General features: G+C 54.3%; 4 gene segments (V, D, J or C); all 4 read right to left on the bottom strand.

Annotated features, from left to right (window-relative positions):
- Positions 1-4,236: 4,236 nt before the first annotated feature.
- On the bottom strand, positions 4,237-4,711 carry LOC129148205 (immunoglobulin lambda variable 8-61-like). The segment is given in 2 exon segments: positions 4,237-4,556; positions 4,657-4,711. Coding segments are annotated over 2 exon segments (366 nt in total).
- Positions 4,712-7,375: 2,664 nt separating this feature from the next.
- LOC129148204 (immunoglobulin lambda variable 1-40-like) lies at positions 7,376-8,002 on the bottom strand. The segment is given in 2 exon segments: positions 7,376-7,830; positions 7,957-8,002. Coding segments are annotated over 2 exon segments (501 nt in total).
- Positions 8,003-10,356: 2,354 nt separating this feature from the next.
- On the bottom strand, positions 10,357-10,831 carry LOC129148203 (immunoglobulin lambda variable 8-61-like). The segment is given in 2 exon segments: positions 10,357-10,676; positions 10,777-10,831. Coding segments are annotated over 2 exon segments (366 nt in total).
- A 450-nt stretch (positions 10,832-11,281) lies between these two features.
- LOC129147081 (immunoglobulin lambda variable 8-61-like) lies at positions 11,282-16,963 on the bottom strand. The segment is given in 3 exon segments: positions 11,282-11,360; positions 16,493-16,808; positions 16,909-16,963. Coding segments are annotated over 3 exon segments (441 nt in total).
- Between the last annotated feature and the right edge of the window lie 550 nt (positions 16,964-17,513).

The raw sequence follows: 17,513 nt of genomic DNA, 5'->3' as shown, positions 1-17,513 counted from the left end.
AGCTGCCCTGCCAGGCACAGATGGCCACTCTCTTTTGTCCTAAGAAGCCATCACTTCTATGGTGTGTCTCCTAATTAAATAGGGTTTTATATATAAAACTAGCTTTCCCGTTGCAGGAAAATTCCTGCAATGGGATTTCCTGCTGCACTCTACCCCGCCTCTGTTCCTCCCTTGCCGCCCGCCTTGCCTTCTCCTCCGGCCCTCCCGCATTTCCCTTCGCCCCCGGCCCCGCCTCCGCTCCGCCTTTATCACCCGCCTCACCTTCTCCTCCAGCCCGCCCGCATTTCCCTTTGCTCTGCCATTGTCGCCCGCCTCCGCCCCGCCCCGCCCTTGTCACCGGCCCCGCCTTCTCCTCCAGCCCGCCCGCGTTTCCCTTCACCCCCGGCCCCGCCTCCGCCCCGCCCTTGTCACCGGCCCGCCTTCTCCTCCAGCCCGCCCACGTTTCCCTTCGCCCCCGGTCCCGCCTCCAGCCCGCCTTTATCACCCGCCTCACCTTCTCCTCCAGACCGCCCGGGTTTCCCTTCGCCCCCGGCCCCGCCTCCGCTCCGCCCTTGCCGCCAGCCCCGCCTTCTCCTCCTGCCCGCCCGCATTTCCCTTCGCCCCCGGCCCCGCCTCCGCTCCGCTCTTGTCGCCCGCCCCGCCCCCCTGGCTTGCTTGCTTCTTCGAAGCTTTACTCCCCTTTGCAGCTCTTGGCTTCTTTCGACACTGTCTTGATATGCAAATCAGCCGCCATCTTTGTTGGGGCAATTTGCATACTCGTCCTGATTGGTTGGTGGGCATGGCTTGGCTGGTGGGCGTGGCTTAGGTGTAGCGAAGGTGCGGTCAATTTGCATATTTGTCTATTATTAGATTAGATGTCACAGTGTCACCATTTATTGCGAGAAACCATCTGATGTAACAAAATCGAGCATGGATCTCATGATCAGAAGTGAGATCAACACTGAGTGTGAGCAAGTTGATGTGAACATCACAGGACAGGTTAAAAGTTCTCTCCCTGTGGTGTGCGAAGAATGGGAGGGATGGAGAAATGGAAGGGGATGAGAAGGGGATAACATGTCTCCAGTCGTTGGGGAAGGTAATACACACACTGGCATCCATCAGAGGGGAAATGACACAGTGATTTATGGTATTTATTTTGGAATCACTACCCAATCATCTTTGTATTAAAACTGGAATGATCAATTTAAATTTCTCATAGGTCATGTTTCTTCAACTAAGATATTTTTTGTTGTGTGATTGCTTATCTTTGCCTGTAAATCAGGCTGGACAGTGACTCCATGAGGGGAGGGGTGGGATATGAAACAAGTGTGTGTGTCAGAGCTGAGGGCTCATGTGGCTCCTGGGGCCCAGGTGCAGGGAGGTCACACTTGAGTGAGGACCTGCCTGCCCAAGTGTGCAGGAGCCAGTAGAGTGTGAGCCTAGCCTGCCTGGCCCAGAGCCCTGAGCTCTGAGTCCCAGTGCACCAGCGCCCCCTGCTGGTCCCAGAGCACATGTCCTCCAGCCCATTTCCTCCCCCCCAGCCCTCCTGGAGGGGCTCTGTGGTCTTCCTGAGGCCACTGCCCAGGGCAGGAGAATGAGCAGGTCCCACCTCTGATGCTGGGGTGACCCGTGATTTTCTCAGGGGACTGGGGACCTGCACAAAAGTAAATGACACGCTACGTTCCCAGCCCTTAAAGGAACCCTGCTTGTTGCCTTTCCCCCTGTCTGCCTGGCCGCTGGGTTCATTTCTGGTGCCTGAGTCTTGGGAGCAAAGTGTGAGGCTTAAGGTTCCCCAGTCAGCCTGTCAGTTCCTACCTGGTCGTGATTCCACCTGGGGATCCTTTAGGGTGAAATTCCTGGTTGTGTTTGTGGTTGTTGTGTCTGTGGCTGTTGTGACATCCGGGTCCCCGTGGGCATGTCTTGGCTTTTTGCCTCTGCCTTTGCCAGGAGACTCTAATGATGTCAAGGAGAAATGTCTGTGTTCCAGGTCAGTCCTGTAGCTTCTGGTTTATCCTTGAAGGTTACACGGGGAATACCTTCTTTAGGCTCCTGAGGTGTTAAAATGTGTGTATCTGCTGATGTATTTATTTTCTCAGTACGAGGGTTGATATAAAATGAATACTATTATGAATGAAACACTACCCCTTTTAGAACGTTTTCTCCCTCCTGGGATTTAGAAGTCCTCATTTCCTGTTCTCTCATCTTCAGTTGCCTCATCAAGTATATTTGTTAGGAGCTCCATGGATTCAATGGGAATTGGGTTTCTGTGGTCCAGGCCCAAGTCAGTGAACATCGATCACATGTCATCCCACCAACAAGAGGGAAAGGAGGAGAGGCCCTGGGATAAACTGGGGGACGTGGGCCTCTGAGAGCCGTGTCCTTCATGGGAGGGTCCCTGAGCCTGGAGATCACACCCTCCTCACAGTGCAATTTCCAGGGAAACCAATGCCCAGCTCCCTAAGGCCTCCCAGGCCACAGCAGCTGGACCTCTGCTTTAATAAACCCTTTTATTTTTCACCTTTTTTACATTTAATATTCTTTTGTGTTGGGTTCAGGTGCACAGCATAGTGTTGTGCAATCCTGTGCTTTACAAAGTGTTCCCTTGGGATCCCTGGGCCCCCCTGGCTCCACACAGACTTACCACAAGGTCATTGTCTAGGTCCCTGTGCTGTGCTTCAGCATTCCCGTGTCTGTTTGGGAAACAGCAATTGGTACTTTACTCCCTCCAACTTTTTCCTTCAGCCTCCTAGACCCCCTGCCCTCAGGAAACCATCTGATTGTACTCTGAGTTCCTATCAATTTTTTTTTTTCTTATTTTGTTTATCCTTTACCTTCCACATATGAGTGAAATGTTATGGTGTGTGTTTTTCTCTGTCTGACCTACGTTACACAGCGCCATCCCCTCTAGGCCCCTCTGGGCACCTGGGTGCTTCCATGGCGTGGCCATTGCAAATGATGCTGCAGTGAACACAGGGAGCCTGCAGTTCTCCACATCAGAGTTTGGGTTTCTTCAGGTCAATACCCAGATGGGGAGTCGCTGGGGAATGGGGCAGTTTGGCCTGTAATGCTGTAAGGCCCCTCCATACAGCTTTCTAGAGTGACTGCCCCAGCCTGCATTCCCACCAACAGTGCATGAGGGTTCCCTTTTCGAACCCTCATGCACTATTGGTGGGAATGCACTTGTGTGTGGATTTCATGACAGCCATTCTGAGCATGTGAGATGGAATTGCATTGTGGGTTTCATTTCCATTTCTGTGACGATCACTGACATTGAGTATCTTTTCCTCTGTCTGTTGGCTTCTGTGTATTCTGTTTGGGAGTCTCTGCAGGTCCTCTGCCCATTTTTTAATTGGACTGTGTTGTGGGTTTGCTTTCCCTTCTTGGTGTTGAGTTGTATGTGCTGCTTATAACTGTGGGACATGAGCCCCTTTACGGGATGCATCATTGGTGAATATCTGCTTCCACTCAGTAGGTTGTCTTTTGTTTTGTTGACGGTTCCCTTTGCTGTGCAAAAACTCTTTAGTTTCATGAATCCCATTGGTTAATTTTTCCTTTTGCTTTCCTTGCCTGAGGAGATATATTAGCAAAAATGTAGGTAAGATAACGGCCAGAGATTTTAGTACCTGCATTTCATTCAGAGTTTTATGGTTTTGAGTCTGACATTTCAGTCTTTTAAGCATTTGGAGGTTATTCTTTGACGCGGAGGAAGGAAGGTACCAACAGGAGGAGAGGAGCTTCTCCAGCTTTCCTGTGGAACCACCTCCCGGGGAGCTTGTGGACGGAGAGATTCCGGGACAACAACACGTTTGTGACTCAGTGGGTCTAACATGGGAATTTCATTTCTGACAGCCCTCAGGCAATGCTCCCATTTCAAGGCCAAAATACACATTAACTTGGTCTCCACAGTCAAATTCATAAACGAGGATATCGTGTTATTGCTCCTTAAATTAGGGGTCTTATAGGTACTGCTGAGTTTGCTGAATCTCACTGTTGGTGGATCCAGTTGGGAGCTGAGCCCTTCACTGTAACTATGGGCAGAGAGGAAGAGGGAAAGCCCATTCTTGCAGGAGTCAAATGACAAGAGGGACACGCTCTGGGAGAGACGGAGGAGTCACCTGACCCTGGACAGAAGAATGGGCTCAGAGAGCCCCCTTCCCATGGTGTGCTGGCCATTTCCACCATTGCTCTTTCCTTCTGCATCAAAGGCTGAGCCAGTCTGAGCCCAGGAGGACGTTTTGGTTGCACTTCCCCGTGGGTTTACATCACCGTGTAAATGTAACTACCCATGTACAAACTACAGTGATAGTCGGCTTCATCCTCAGGCTGGGCCCCCGAGATGGTGAGGGCGGCTTTGTTCCCAGAGATGGAGCCAGAGAAGTGGTCAGGGACCCCTGAGGGGCGGCTGTTTGTGCTGTAGATGAGCATGCGGAGAGGCTTGCCTGGGGTCTGCTGGTACCAGCTGGGGTAGTTACTAGTGGAGACTGACCCAGAGCTAAGGCCACAGGTGAGTGTGACTGTCCCTCCTGGAGATACTGACATGGACGGCTCCTGGGTCACCACAGTCTGAGAATCCACCCCTGAAACCAACAGGAGAGAGACAGGGGTTATGAGGGACAAAGGTCACCTGAGGCCCTGCTGTTCTGTGTCCCCCAAGGATGCAGAGTCCCCTCCTCTGACCTGAGCTGTGCGCCAGGAGCTGGAGCAGAAGCACCGTCCAGACCATGGTGGGGACACTCACAGGATGTGGCCTCCTCAGGCTCCTGGCTGCAGTGGGGAGTCCTGGGCCTTTTCATGCCTCCCACACCCGTTAGGGCCGAACGTGCCTCATGCAAATCAGTTTCCCCTCTAGTCCTGCCCAGGCCCACCCTGCTGTCCCCTGGGGAAAGTCCCGAAAGAGATAGATGCTGGGCCCTCACACAGTCCAGGCTGCATGGGGACTGAGATGCTGAGGGAGGGAGTTGATACACTAAGTAAGCTCCCTGATGTCCATGTGTCCTGAGTCCTAACAACCTTCCCTGGAGGCTCTGAGCCTGAAGGATGAGGTGGGAATGTCCTCCCCCTCGTGGCCCCAGCTATCTAGTTCACCCCAATCCAACGCCACCCCTGGGAACACTGATCCTTCCTCAGGAAACCCCTTTCTGTCTTCCTTGGGGATCTTAGCAGTCCACTCCCTCCAGCGGTGAGTCGGGAGGATGTCAGGGATCTCATGTCTGGGCTCTGAAGGGCCTGGGGTCTCCCCGACTCAGTCCTGGACCCTGTCCCACTAGCAGTGTCGGGGGACAGGGCTGGGGTGCTCACCGTGCAGTTGTACCTCCAGGCAGGGTTGGCCACTCTCTGTTGTTCTAAGAAGCCATCAGTTACATGGGGTAGTTTTATATTAAATGGCGTTTTGAGCAGAAAATGGAATTATGTGATACCTACGCACACCTGATATAAGAACATAGGAGCTTTTTCAGAACTATGAACGATGTTGTGTGTGAACAAGTTGGCGTGAACATCACATAGGACATTGTAACAGTCCATCTCCCTTTCCCTTCTGCTGTGGGGCAGGAAGAACGGGAGGGTGAGCAGGGGATTGGCATGTAAGGGGGTGAGCAGTGCAACTGTCCCAAACTGACATCCTTCCCTTCCCCATAAAACCGCTTGTCCAGCGAAGTGGGAGGAGGAAGAGCAGAGGGATATGGGTCCAGTTGTTGGAACTGAGTCTCCCATCCCCAAGTGGCGTGACCTGGGTCCAAGGTAGGCATAGGCCATGTTTCTTCATGCACGTGTGTCCGGGGTGTGACTGTCCATCTGCCTCTACCTGGACGTCAGGCGAGAACAACACCTCTAGGAGGGGTGTGTGTGATAAAATACCAGGTGAGTGTTTAAGGGAAAAGGCGCGCTCAGGGGGCTCCAGTGAGTCCTCAGGCTGCAGGGCCCACCAGGGCCGATCCCATCGACCTTCCCCTCTCCTGGTCCTCACGGGAGAAGGCGGGCCTCCTGCCGCCCGCCCCATGGTCCCTGAGGACCTCCAGAGCTCCTGCTGTGCAGACAGGAGCACAGCCTGGCTGTGAGGTCTCAGCAGGAACTCAGGGAAAGCACCGCAGACCCTCGGATGCTCTGACTTGAGAGGAGCAGGAAGCACAGGGAAGGATGCTCAACGTCCTTGGTCCTCGGAGAAGGACCAGTGAGAACGGCTGTGAGACGTCACCGCCCCAGGCCCGCAGGGCCGTGTGACCTGAGCCGTAGTGACCCTGGTGGGTGAGGCCTTGGAGAAACCAGATCCCTGGTCATTGCTGGGACAAACGTCAAGCAGCGCAGCCATATTGGAAAACGTCCACCAGTGACTCAGAGCTGTCCTGTGAAGTTACCATACGTCTCCTCATCCCCCTCCTCAGTGTCTCCCCAGGAGAAATGGGAACACACTTCGCCTGAGAGCACAAGCCATCCTGGCGCCCGGGTCCCCGCAGCGCTGAGCACAGCAGCCACAGATGCAAACCCTCAGATGCCCAGCAGAGGGAGCCTCAGCAAACGCTGCTGTGCTCAGACATGGGAATATGATTTGGTCAAAAATAATTGGACTGTTGCCCCATGTCCCAGTGTGGATGGGCCTCAAGGACATTGTTCAGAATGTTTGGCTCAGTGCATAGAGCGTCAGCCTGTGGACTGAAGGGTCACAGGTTCAAGGGCATATGCCAGGGTTGGGGTCTTCAACCCCAGAGGAGGCCATTTTGGAGGCAGCCAATCAATGATTCTCTCTCATCACTGATATTTCTATCTCTCCTTCTCCCTTCCTCCCTGAAATCAATAAAAATATATTTTAAAAAATAATTAAAAAAACAGCCACAAAGACTACCTATTTTCCAGTTCCATCCATGTGAAATGCACCTCATAGGAAACATGTGAATCCAGAGAGTGGTCAGCAGTCACCCGGGACTGGCAGTGTGTGATGGGCGTGATTAGTACGCGTGGGACCTTCTCTGAGGATAAGGAAAACGCCTGCAACTAGCATATGGGATGGTGACACGACTCTGCAAATACACTGAATGCCGGTCTATGGTGCACATTAAACCAGATAACGTAAGGCATGCACACTACATCACAATAAAGCTGGGATAAAAAACAGTTAGAGAGAGATCACCTCTCAGTAGCTATTTAAAGCGGGCCTGTGTGCCCTAGCCGATGTGGCTCAGTGGATAGAGCGTTGGCCTGCAGAACAAAGGGTCCCTGGTTCGATCCTGGTCAAGGGCATGTACCTCAGTTGCAGCCTTCTGTGGCCTGGGCCCTGGTGTGGGCTCCTGCAGGAGGCAACCCATCCATGTGCTTCTCTCACATCGATGTTTCTCTCTGTCTCCCTCTCTCTCTAATAACTGATGGGAAACTATGCTCAGGTGAGGATTAAGAAATTAATAAATTAATAAAGCGAGCCTGTGCTCAGAGTGACTCTCGAGTGGGACACTGTAGGGTCTGCCACGGCCACCGCTTCTGTCTCTCGGCGTTCATGGGCGATCAGGGGAACCAGGGCGGGTTTCTGTCTCAGTTCCCCGTTGGGGTGGAGTAGTGTGTGATTGCTGATGCCAATGTCCCATGATGCACAGAAATATATAGCCTCGTCCTCGGGCTGCAGGCCAGTGATGTCCAGCGAAGCCGTGTTGCCTGACTTGGAGCCAGAGAACCGATCCGGGATCCCCGAGGGCCGGGAGCTTCCGAGCATCACTGTTTTGGGGGCCCCACCTGTGACCTGCTGGTACCAGGCTGCACCATAGCTTCCAACATTGTTGCTGTCCCCCTTGCAGGTCAGGGTGACCTTCTGGCCCAGAGACCCTGACAGCGAGGCTTCCTGGGTCAGCCCAGCCTGCACCCCGGGCCCTGGAACAAAGGACACAGACACAGACAGTGAGGCTGAGGTCACTCTCCCAGCGGGCGCTCAGGAGGAGGGACCAGTGTATCCGGGTGCCCCCATCCTCACGTGCCCCGCTTCCCTCAGTCAGTCACCTGAGCTGTGAGCAAGGAGGGCGAGGAGGAGAGGGGCCCAGGCCATGGTGGAGACGCCCACGCTCTGCTTCTGAGCCTCAGACCTGAGCGGCCCCCACAGTCTCTCTTATCCTGTCCCTCCTGGGAGGGCCCAGAGGGACCCTTCATGCAAATGCCCCTCCCCCTGAGGTCCCCGGGGATAAATGTGGTGAACGCTGTGTGGCTGGGGAGGGGCGGCCTCTCGTGGGGCCCTGGGAGGTCACAGCTGCTGGTCCCCAGTGAGCACAGAGCAGAGGGCACAGGGCAGGCTCCCCACCCTGGCTTCCCAGCTGAGGGCTCTCACTGACCAGCGACAGGCCCACAGCGCCCCCTGCTGGTCCAGGGCCTAGGTTCACTTATGAGCAGATGGCTAACCTGGAGCTGAGCAAGGAGAGACTGAGGCTCTGGTATTCAGCCCTGCCTTTCCAACCCACTTTTCTCAGAGCAGGGCTGTGTGGTGCATTGTGGGAATTTGCTCTGTCCCACTCCTCCCACTGTGTCCTGGGCTCAGAAAGCAGCTCCCCTAACCAGGAACAACTTTCCTGGGGAAGCAACCTTGCAAGGGGCTCGAGAGTCCGGAGCCCCTTCAGTCTGAGGCTCTGAGCTTGTCACACTGTGCTCCCCTCTGAGAGAATGTGTGCACCGCCTGGTGGGTTCCTGGAGAGGAGGCTGATGGGAAATAGGAAGAGCGAGTGGTCGTCCATTGTTTCAATTTCTTTGATTTTTTCTTTCTACGACCTGCAGCTTGCCTTTCACTCTCTTCTGGGTGTCTTTGTTAAGCAGCTGCTTTTGCTTTTCATGAAGTGCAATATACCCCTTATTTTTATTTTATTTTTTTTATTTTTTCATCTTGGGATTTTTGTGCCTCTGTTTGCCAAGATTATAGAAATGGTCTTTCGTGGTTTCCGAGAAGCATTATTGGATTGATTTTCACATTTGTACCAGTCATTCAAGGGGAATACCTTGTCTGTGTTGTATGAGGCAGGGGGTCCAAGTTCCTATGGTTTTCCCATGTCCATTGGTCATCAGTGTGTTCTTTGTGGGGAGTCTATCAGGTCCTCTGCCCATTGTTTGTGTGGATTGTTTGTGGGTTTGCTTTCTCCTCTTGGTGTTGAGCGGTGTGAGCTCTTTATAGATGAGGGACAGGAACCCCTCTATGGGAGGATCATTGGTGAACATGTACTTCCGTTATGTCACTGGAGGCTGTCTGTTTGTTGTGTTGATGGTTTCCTTTGCTGAGAGAAAACCCTTTAGTTTGATGAATCCCATTGGTTAATTTTTCCTTTTGCTTTCCTTGCCTGAGGAGATGTATTAGAGAAAATGTTGGTAACACAAATGTCAGAGATGTTACTGCCTACATTTGTTGGAAGGGAGTTTTCTGATTTCAAGGTTACATTTCAGTCTTTAGTGCATTCCGGGTTTATGCTGGACGTGGAGGAAGGAAGGGACCAATTAAAGGAGAATGGCTTCCCCAGGGACGTGGCCGACCCGCTGACCCTGAGCGAGGGCTGAGCAGACGCTCTGACGCAGGGTTCTGTGAAGGAGAGAGCGAAGGGGCTCTTACTTCAGGAGTAACAGCAGTCCTGCTCGCTGCCTCGTTGACGTTTTAGTGCGAAAACAGCGTGAACTGTAATGAACCTCTAGATGCATCAGCAGGGAGCTATCCTGAGAGGCACGCGCTTCTACAAGGTCGGTCTTACAGACCAAACAGAGAGACCCCAGCAGAGCACCCGGGGAGCGGACTTGTTTGAGAAAGTCAAGGTAGGGGCTGCCGCCTTTGGCCAGGTCCCCTCAGAGGCCCCTGACCTTTCGGAGAATCCTCCGCACAGACTTTCCCACCAAGCCCCGTGCTCCCCACACCCCAGCCTTCATGCTCACCCCCTCCCGCAGGGCTTGTTCACATGGAGATTCCGGGACTAGAACGCCAGTCCCTGACTCAGTGGCTCTAACATGGGAATGGCATTTCTAACAAGCGCCAGGAAGGCTCCATGTCGAGGCCAAAATAAATGTCATTGTCCCCACAGTCGAATTCATGACGGGGCTGTGTCGTCAATGCCCTTGGAGTCAGAGGAGACTCACAGCCGCACAGGGGGGTCTCTGAGTCTCACTGGAGGTTGATCCAGCTGGGAGCTGAGCCCGTCCCTGTAACTATGGGCAGAGAGGAAGAGGGAAAGCCCATTCTTGCAGGAGTCACATGACGAGATGGACACGCCCTGGGAGAGACTGAGGAGGCACATGACCACCATCCCTGGACAGGAGAATGGGGTCAGGGAGCCCCCTTCCCACGGTGTGCTGGCCATTTCCACCTTCAGGCTTTTTCTGCATCAAAGGCTGAGCCAGTCTGAGCCCAGGAGGAGGTTTTGGTTGCACTTCCCCGTGGGTTTACATCACCGTGTAAAGAGCACCAACATTGTACAGAACACAGTAATAGTCGGCCTCGTCCTCAGGCTGGGCCCCCGAGATGGTGAGGGCGGCTTTGTTCCCAGAGATGGAGCCAGAGAAGCGAGCAGGGACCCCAGAGGGGCGGTTGTTTGTGCTGTAGATGAGCGTGCGTGGAGGCTTGCCTGGGGTCTGCTGGTACCAGCCGGGGTAGTTACTAGTGGAGACTGACCCAGAGCTAAGGCCACAGGTGAGTGTGACTGTCCCTCCTGGAGACACTGACAGTGACGGCTCCTGGGTCACCACAGTCTGAGAATCCACCCCTGGAAGCAACAGGAGAGAGACAGGGGTTATGAGGGACAAAGGTCACCTGAGGCCCTGCTGTTCTGTGTCCCCCAAGGATGCAGAGTCCCCTCCTCTGACCTGAGCTGTGCGCCAGGAGCTGGAGCAGAAGCACCGTCCAGACCATGGTGGGGACACTCACAGGATGTGGCCTCCTCAGGCTCCTGGCTGCAGTGGGGAGTCCTGGGCCTTTTCATGCCTCCCACCCCCATTAGGGGAGAAGGTGCCTCATGCAAATCAGCTTCCCCTCTAGTCCTGCTCAGGGTCACCCTGCTGTCCCTTGGGGAAAGTCCCGAAAGAGATAGATGCTGGGCCCTCACACAGTCCAGGCTGCATGGGGACTGAGACGCTGAGGGAGGGGGTTGATTCATAAGTCAGTGCGCTGGAGTCCTGGTGACCTCAGTCCAACTTCCTTCCCTGGAGTGTCTGAGCCTGAAGGATGAGGTGGGAGTCTCCTCTCCCTCATGGCCCCAGCAATCCAGTTCACCCCAATCCAACGCCACCCCTGGGAACACTGATCCTTCCTCAGGAAACCCCTTTCTGTCTTCCTTGGGGATCTTAGCAGTCCACTCCCTCCAGCGGTGAGTCAGGAGGATGTCAGGGATCTCATGTCTGGGCTCTGAAGGGCCTGGGGTCTCCCCGACTCAGTCCTGGACCCTGTCCCACTAGCAGTGTTGGGGGACAGGGCTGGGGTGCTCACCGTGCAGTTGTACCTCCAGGCAGCGTTGGCCACTCCCTGTTGTTCTAAGAAGCCATCAGGTACCTGGGGTTGTTTTACATTAAATGGGGTTTTGAGCAGATTATGTGACAGTGTCTCCACAGAATTATGGGATACCTACACACATCTGACATAAGAACATAGGAGCTTTTTCAGAAATTTGAACAATGTTGTGTGTGAACACGGTGGCATGAACATCACATAGGACATTGTAACAGTCCGTCTCCCTTTCCCTTCTGCTGTGGGGCAGGAAGAATGGGAGGGTGAGCAGGGGATTGGCATGTGAGGGGGGTAAGCAGTGCATCTGTCCCAAAATGACATCCTTCCCTTCCCCAATGAAACCGCTTGTCCAGCGAAGGGGGAGGAGGAAGAGCAGAGGGATCTGGGTCCAGTTGTTGGAACTGAGTCTCCCATCCCCAAGTGGCCTTGAACCTGTGTCCAAGGTAGGCATAGGCCATGTTTCTTCATGCACGTGTGTCCGGGGTGTGACTGTCCATCTGCCTCTACCTGGACGTCAGGCGAGAACAACACCTCTAGGAGGGGTGTGTGTGATAAAATATGAGGTGAGTGTGTGATGGAGAGGGCGCGCTCAGGGGGCTCCAGTGAGTCCTCAGGCTGCAGGGCCCACCAGGGCCGATCCCATCGACCTTCCCCTCTCCTGGTCCTCACGGGAGAAGGCGGGCCTCCTGCCGCCCGCCCCATGGTCCCTGAGGACCTCCAGAGCTCCTGCTGTGCAGACAGGAGCACAGCCTGGCTGTGAGATCTCAGCAGGAACTCAGGGAAAGCACCGCAGACCCTCGGATGCTCTGACTTGAGAGGAGCAGGAAGCACAGGGAAGGATGCTCAACGTCCTTGGTCCTCGGAGAAGGACCAGTGAGAACGGCTGTGAGACGTCACCGCCCCAGGCCCGCAGGGCCGTGTGACCTGAGCCGTAGTGACCCTGGTGGGTGAGGCCTTGGAGAAACCAGAACCCTGGTCATTGCTGGGACAAACGTCAAGCAGCGCAGCCATATTGGAAAACGTCCACCAGTGACTCAGAGCTGTCCTGTGAAGTTACCATACGTCTCCTCATCCCCCTCCTCAGTGTCTCCCCAGGAGAAATGGGAACACACTTCGCCTGAGAGCACAAGCCGGCCTGGCGCCCAGGTCCCCGCAGCGCTGAGCACAGCAGCCACAGATGCAAACCCTCAGGTGCCCAGCAGCGGGAGCCTCAGCAAACGCTGCTGTGCTCAGACATGGGAATATGATTTGGTCAAAAATAATTGGACTGTTGCCCCATGTCCCAGTGTGGATGGGCCTCAAGAACATTGTTCAGAATGTTTGGCTCAGTGCATAGAGCGTCAGCCTGTGGACTGAAGGGTCACAGGTTCGATTCCCGTTCAGGGCACATGCTTGGGTTCTGGGCTCCCTCTCCAATGGGGGACGTGCTGGAGGCAGCCAATCAATGATTCTCTCTCATCATTGATGTTTCTATTTCTCTCTACCTCTCTGAAATCAATAAAAATGTATTTTAAAAAAGAATTAAAAGCAACAATAGCCACAGAGAGCTCCCTGTTTCCATTTCCATCCATGTGAAATGCACCTCATAGAAAACATGTGAATCCAGACAGTGGTCAACAGTCACCCGGGACTGGCAGTGTGTGATGGGCGTGATTAGTACATATGGGACCTTCTCTGAGGATAAGGAAAATGCCTGCAACTAGTATCTGGGATGGTGACACCACTCTGCAAATGCACTGAATGCCGGACTGTGGTGCACATTAAACCAGATAATGTAAGGCATGCACACTACATCACAATAAAGCTGGGATAAAAAACAATTTGAGAGAGATCACCTCTCACTACCTATTTAAAGCGGGCCTGTGTGCCCTAGCCGATGTGGCTCAGTGGATAGAGCGTTGGCCTGCAGAACAAAGGGTCCCAGGTTCGATCCTGGTCAAGGGCATGAACCTCCATTGCAGGCTCCTCTGCGACCTGGGGCCCTAGTCGGGGCTCCTACAGGAAGTAACCCATCCATGTGCTTCTCTCACATCGATGTTTCTCTCTGTCTCCCTCTCTCTCCAATAACTGATGGGAAACTATGCTCAGGTGAGGATTCAGAAATTAATAAAATAATAAAGTGAGCCTGTGCTCAGAGTGACTCTCGAGTGGGACACTGTAGGGTCTGCCACGGCCACCGCTTCTGTCTCTTGGCGTTCATGGGCGACCAGGGGAACCAGGGCGGGTTTCTGTCTCAGTTCCCCGTTGGGGTGGAGCACTGTGTGATTGCTGATGCCATGGTCCCATGTTGAACAGAAATATATAGCCTCGTCCTCGGGCTGCAGGCCTGTGATGTCCAGCGAAGCCGTGTTGCCTGACTTGGAGCCAGAGAACCGATCCGGGATCCCCGAGGGCCGGGAGCTTCCGAGCATCACTGTTTTGGGGGCCCCACCTGTGACCTGCTGGTACCAGGCTGCACCATAGCTTCCAACATTGTTGCTGTCCCCCTTGCAGGTCAGGGTGACCTTCTGGCCCAGAGGCCTTGACAGCGAGGCTTCCTGCGTCAGCCCAGCCTGCACCCCGGGCCCTGGAACAAAGGACACAGACACAGACAGTGAGGCTGAGGTCACTCTCACAGCGGGCGCTCAGGAGGAGGGACCAGTGTATCCGGGTGCCCCCATCCTCACGTGCCCCGCTTCCCTCAGTCAGTCACCTGAGCTGTGAGCAAGGAGGGCGAGGAGGAGAGGGGCCCAGGCCATGGTGGAGACGCCCAAGCTCTGCTTCTGAGCCTCAGACCGGAGCGGCCCCCACAGTCTCTCTTATCCTGTCCCTCCTGGGAGGGCCCAGCGGGACCTTCATGCAAATGCCCCTCCCCCTGGGGTCCCCGGGGATAAATGTGGTGAACGCTGTGTGGCTGGGGAGGGGCGGCCTCTCGTGGGGCCCTGGGAGGTCACAGCTGCTGGTCCCCAGTGAGCACAGAGCAGAGGGCACAGGGCAGGCTCCCCACCCTGGCTTCCCAGCTGAGGGCCCTCACTGACCCAGGGACAGGCCCACAGCGCCCCCTGGTGTTCCAGGGTCCAGGTTCACTTATGAGCAGATGGCTAACCTGGAGCTGAGCAAGGAGAGACTGAGGCTCTGGTATTCAGCCCTGCCTTTCCAACCCACTTTTCTCAGAGCAGGGCTGTGTGGTGCATTGTGGGAATTTGCTCTGTCCCACTCCTCCCACTGTGTCCTGGGCTCAGAAAGCAGCTCCCCTAACCAGGAACAAGTTTCCTGGGGAAGCAACCTTGCAAGGGGCTCGAGAGTCCGGAGCCCCTTCAGTCTGAGGCTCTGAGCTTGTCACACTGTGCTCCCCTCTGAGAGAATGTGTGCACCGCCTGGTGGGTTCCTGGAGAGGAGGCTGATGGGAAATAGGAAGAGCGAGTGGTCGTCCATTGTTTCAATTTCTTTGATTTTTTCTTTCTACGACCTGCAGCTTGCCTTTCCCTCTCTTCTGGGTGTCTTTGTTAAGCAGCCGCTTTTGCTTTTCATGAAGTGCAATATACCCCTTATTTTTATTTTATTTTTTTTATTTTTTCATCTTGGGATTTTTGTGCCTCTGTTTGCCAAGATTATAAAAATAGTCTTTCGTGGTTTCTTAGAAGATTTATTGATGATTTTCACATTTGGACCAATCATCCATATGGAATAAATTTTGGTATTGTGTGAAGTAAGGGGTCCAAGTTCCTATGGTTTTCCCATGTCCATTGGTCATCAGTGTGTTCTTTGTGGGGAGTCTATCAGGTCCTCTGCCCATTGTTTGTGTGGATTGTTAGTGGGTTTGCTTTCTCCTCTTGGTGTTGAGCGGTGTGAGCTCTTTATAGATGAGGGACAGGAACCCCTCTATGGGAGGATCATTGGTGAACATGTACTTCCGTTATGTCACTGGAGGCTGTCTGTTTGTTGTGTTGATGGTTTCCTTTGCTGTGAAAAACCCTTTAGTTTGATGAATCCCATTGGTTAATTTTTCCTTTTGCTTTCCTTGCCTGAGGAGATGTATTAGAGAAAATGTTGGTAACACAAATGTCAGAGATGTTACTGGCTACATTTGTTGGAGGGGAGTTTTCTGATTTCAAGTTTACATTTCAGTCTTTAGTGGATTCCGGGTTATGCTGGACGTGGAGGAAGGAAGGGACCAGGAGAAGGAGAATGGCTTCCCCAGGGACGTGGCCGACCCGCTGACCCTGAGCGAGGGCTGAGCAGACGCTCTGACGCAGGGTTCTGTGAAGGAGAGAGCGAAGGGGCTCTTACTTCAGGAGTAACAGCCGTCCTGCTCGCTGCCTCATGGACGTTTTAGTGCGAAAACAGCGTGAACTGTAATGAACCTCTAGATGCATCAGCAGGGAGCTATCCTGAGAGGCACGCGCTTCTACAAGGTCGGTCTTACAGACCAAACAGAGAGACCCCAGCAGAGCACCCGGGAGCGGACGTGTTTGAGAAAGTCAAGGTAGGGGCTGCCGCCTTTGGCCAGGTCCCCTCAGAGGCCCCTGACCTTTCGGAGAATCCTCCGCACAGACTTTCCCACCAAGCCCCGTGCTCCCCACACCCCAGCCTTCATGCTCACCCCCTCCCCCAGGGCTTGTTCACATGGAGATTCCGGGACAAGAACGCCAGTCCCTGACTCAGTGGCTCTAACATGGGAATGGCATTTCTAACAAGCGCCAGGAAGGCTCCATGTCGAGGCCAAAATAAATGTCATTGTCCCCACAGTCAATTTCATGATGGGGGTGTGTCGTCAATGCCTTTGGGGTCAGAGGAGACTCACAGCCGCACAGCGGGGTCTCTGAGTCTCACTGTAGGTTGATTTGGTTGGGAGCTGAGCCCGTCCCTGTAACTATGGGCAGAGAGGAACAGGGAAAGCCCATTCACATGACGAAATGCACATGCCCTGGGAGAGACTGCGGAGGCACATGACCAAGAATGCCTGTATAACAGAATGGGGCCAGGGAGCCCCCTTCCCACGGTGTGCAGGCCATTTCCAACTTCAGCTTTTTCTGCATCAAAGGCTGAGCCAGTCTGAGCCCAGGAGGAGGTTTTGGTTGCACTTCCCCGTGGGTTTACATCACCGTGTAAATGTTACTACCCATGTACAAATTACAGTGATAGTCGGCCTCGTCCTCAGGCTGGGCCCCCGAGATGGTGAGGGCGGCTTTGTTCCCAGAGATGGAGCCAGAGAAGCGGTCAGGGACCCCAGAGGGGCGGCTGTTTGTGCTGTAGATGAGCAGGCGGGGAGGCTTGCCTGGGGTCTGCTGGTACCAGCCGGGGTAGTTACTAGTAGAGACTGACCCAGAGCTAAGGCCACAGGTGAGTGTGACTGTCCCTCCTGGAGATACTGACATGGACGGCTCCTGGGTCACCACAGTCTGAGAATCCACCCCTGGAACCAACAGGAGAGAGACAGGGGTTATGAGGGACAAAGGTCACCTGAGACCCTGCTGTTCTGTGTCCCCCAAGGATGCAGAGTCCCCTCCTCTGACCTGAGCTGTGCGCCAGGAGCTGGAGCAGAAGCACCGTCCAGACCATGGTGGGGACACTCACAGGATGTGGCCTCCTCAGGCTCCTGGCTGCAGTGGGGAGTCCTGGGCCTTTTCATGCCTCCCACACCCATTAGGGGAGAAGGTGCCTCATGCAAATCAGCTTCCCCTCTAGTCCTGCCCAGGGTCACCCTGCTGTCTCCTGGGGAAAGTCCCGAAAGAGATAGATGCTGGGCCCTCAGACAGTCCAGGCTTCATGGGGACTGAGACGCTGAGGGAGAGGGTTGACTCTGTCACCAAGTCAGCTTCCTTGGGGTCCTGGTGACCTCAGTCCTATCTTCTTTCCCTGGTAGGTCTGAGGCTGAAGGATGAGGTGGGAGTGTCCTCTCCCTCATGACCCAGCAATCTAGTTCACCCCAATCCAACCCACCCCTGGGAACACTGATCCTTCCGCAGAAACCCCTTTCTGTCTTCCTTGGGGATCTTAGCAGTCCACTCCCTCCAGCGGTGAGTCAGGAGGATGTCAGGGATCTCATGTCTGGGCTCTGAAGGGCCTGGGGTCTCCCCGACTCAGTCCTGGACCCTGTCCCACTAGCAGTGTCGGGGGA

This window comes from Eptesicus fuscus, chromosome 23 (genome assembly GCF_027574615.1).
Source record: "Eptesicus fuscus isolate TK198812 chromosome 23, DD_ASM_mEF_20220401, whole genome shotgun sequence".
Taxonomy (NCBI): domain Eukaryota; kingdom Metazoa; phylum Chordata; class Mammalia; order Chiroptera; family Vespertilionidae; genus Eptesicus; species Eptesicus fuscus.
Note: the sequence above shows the minus strand (reverse complement) of the source record. Positions and strands in the feature narration are given on the sequence as shown.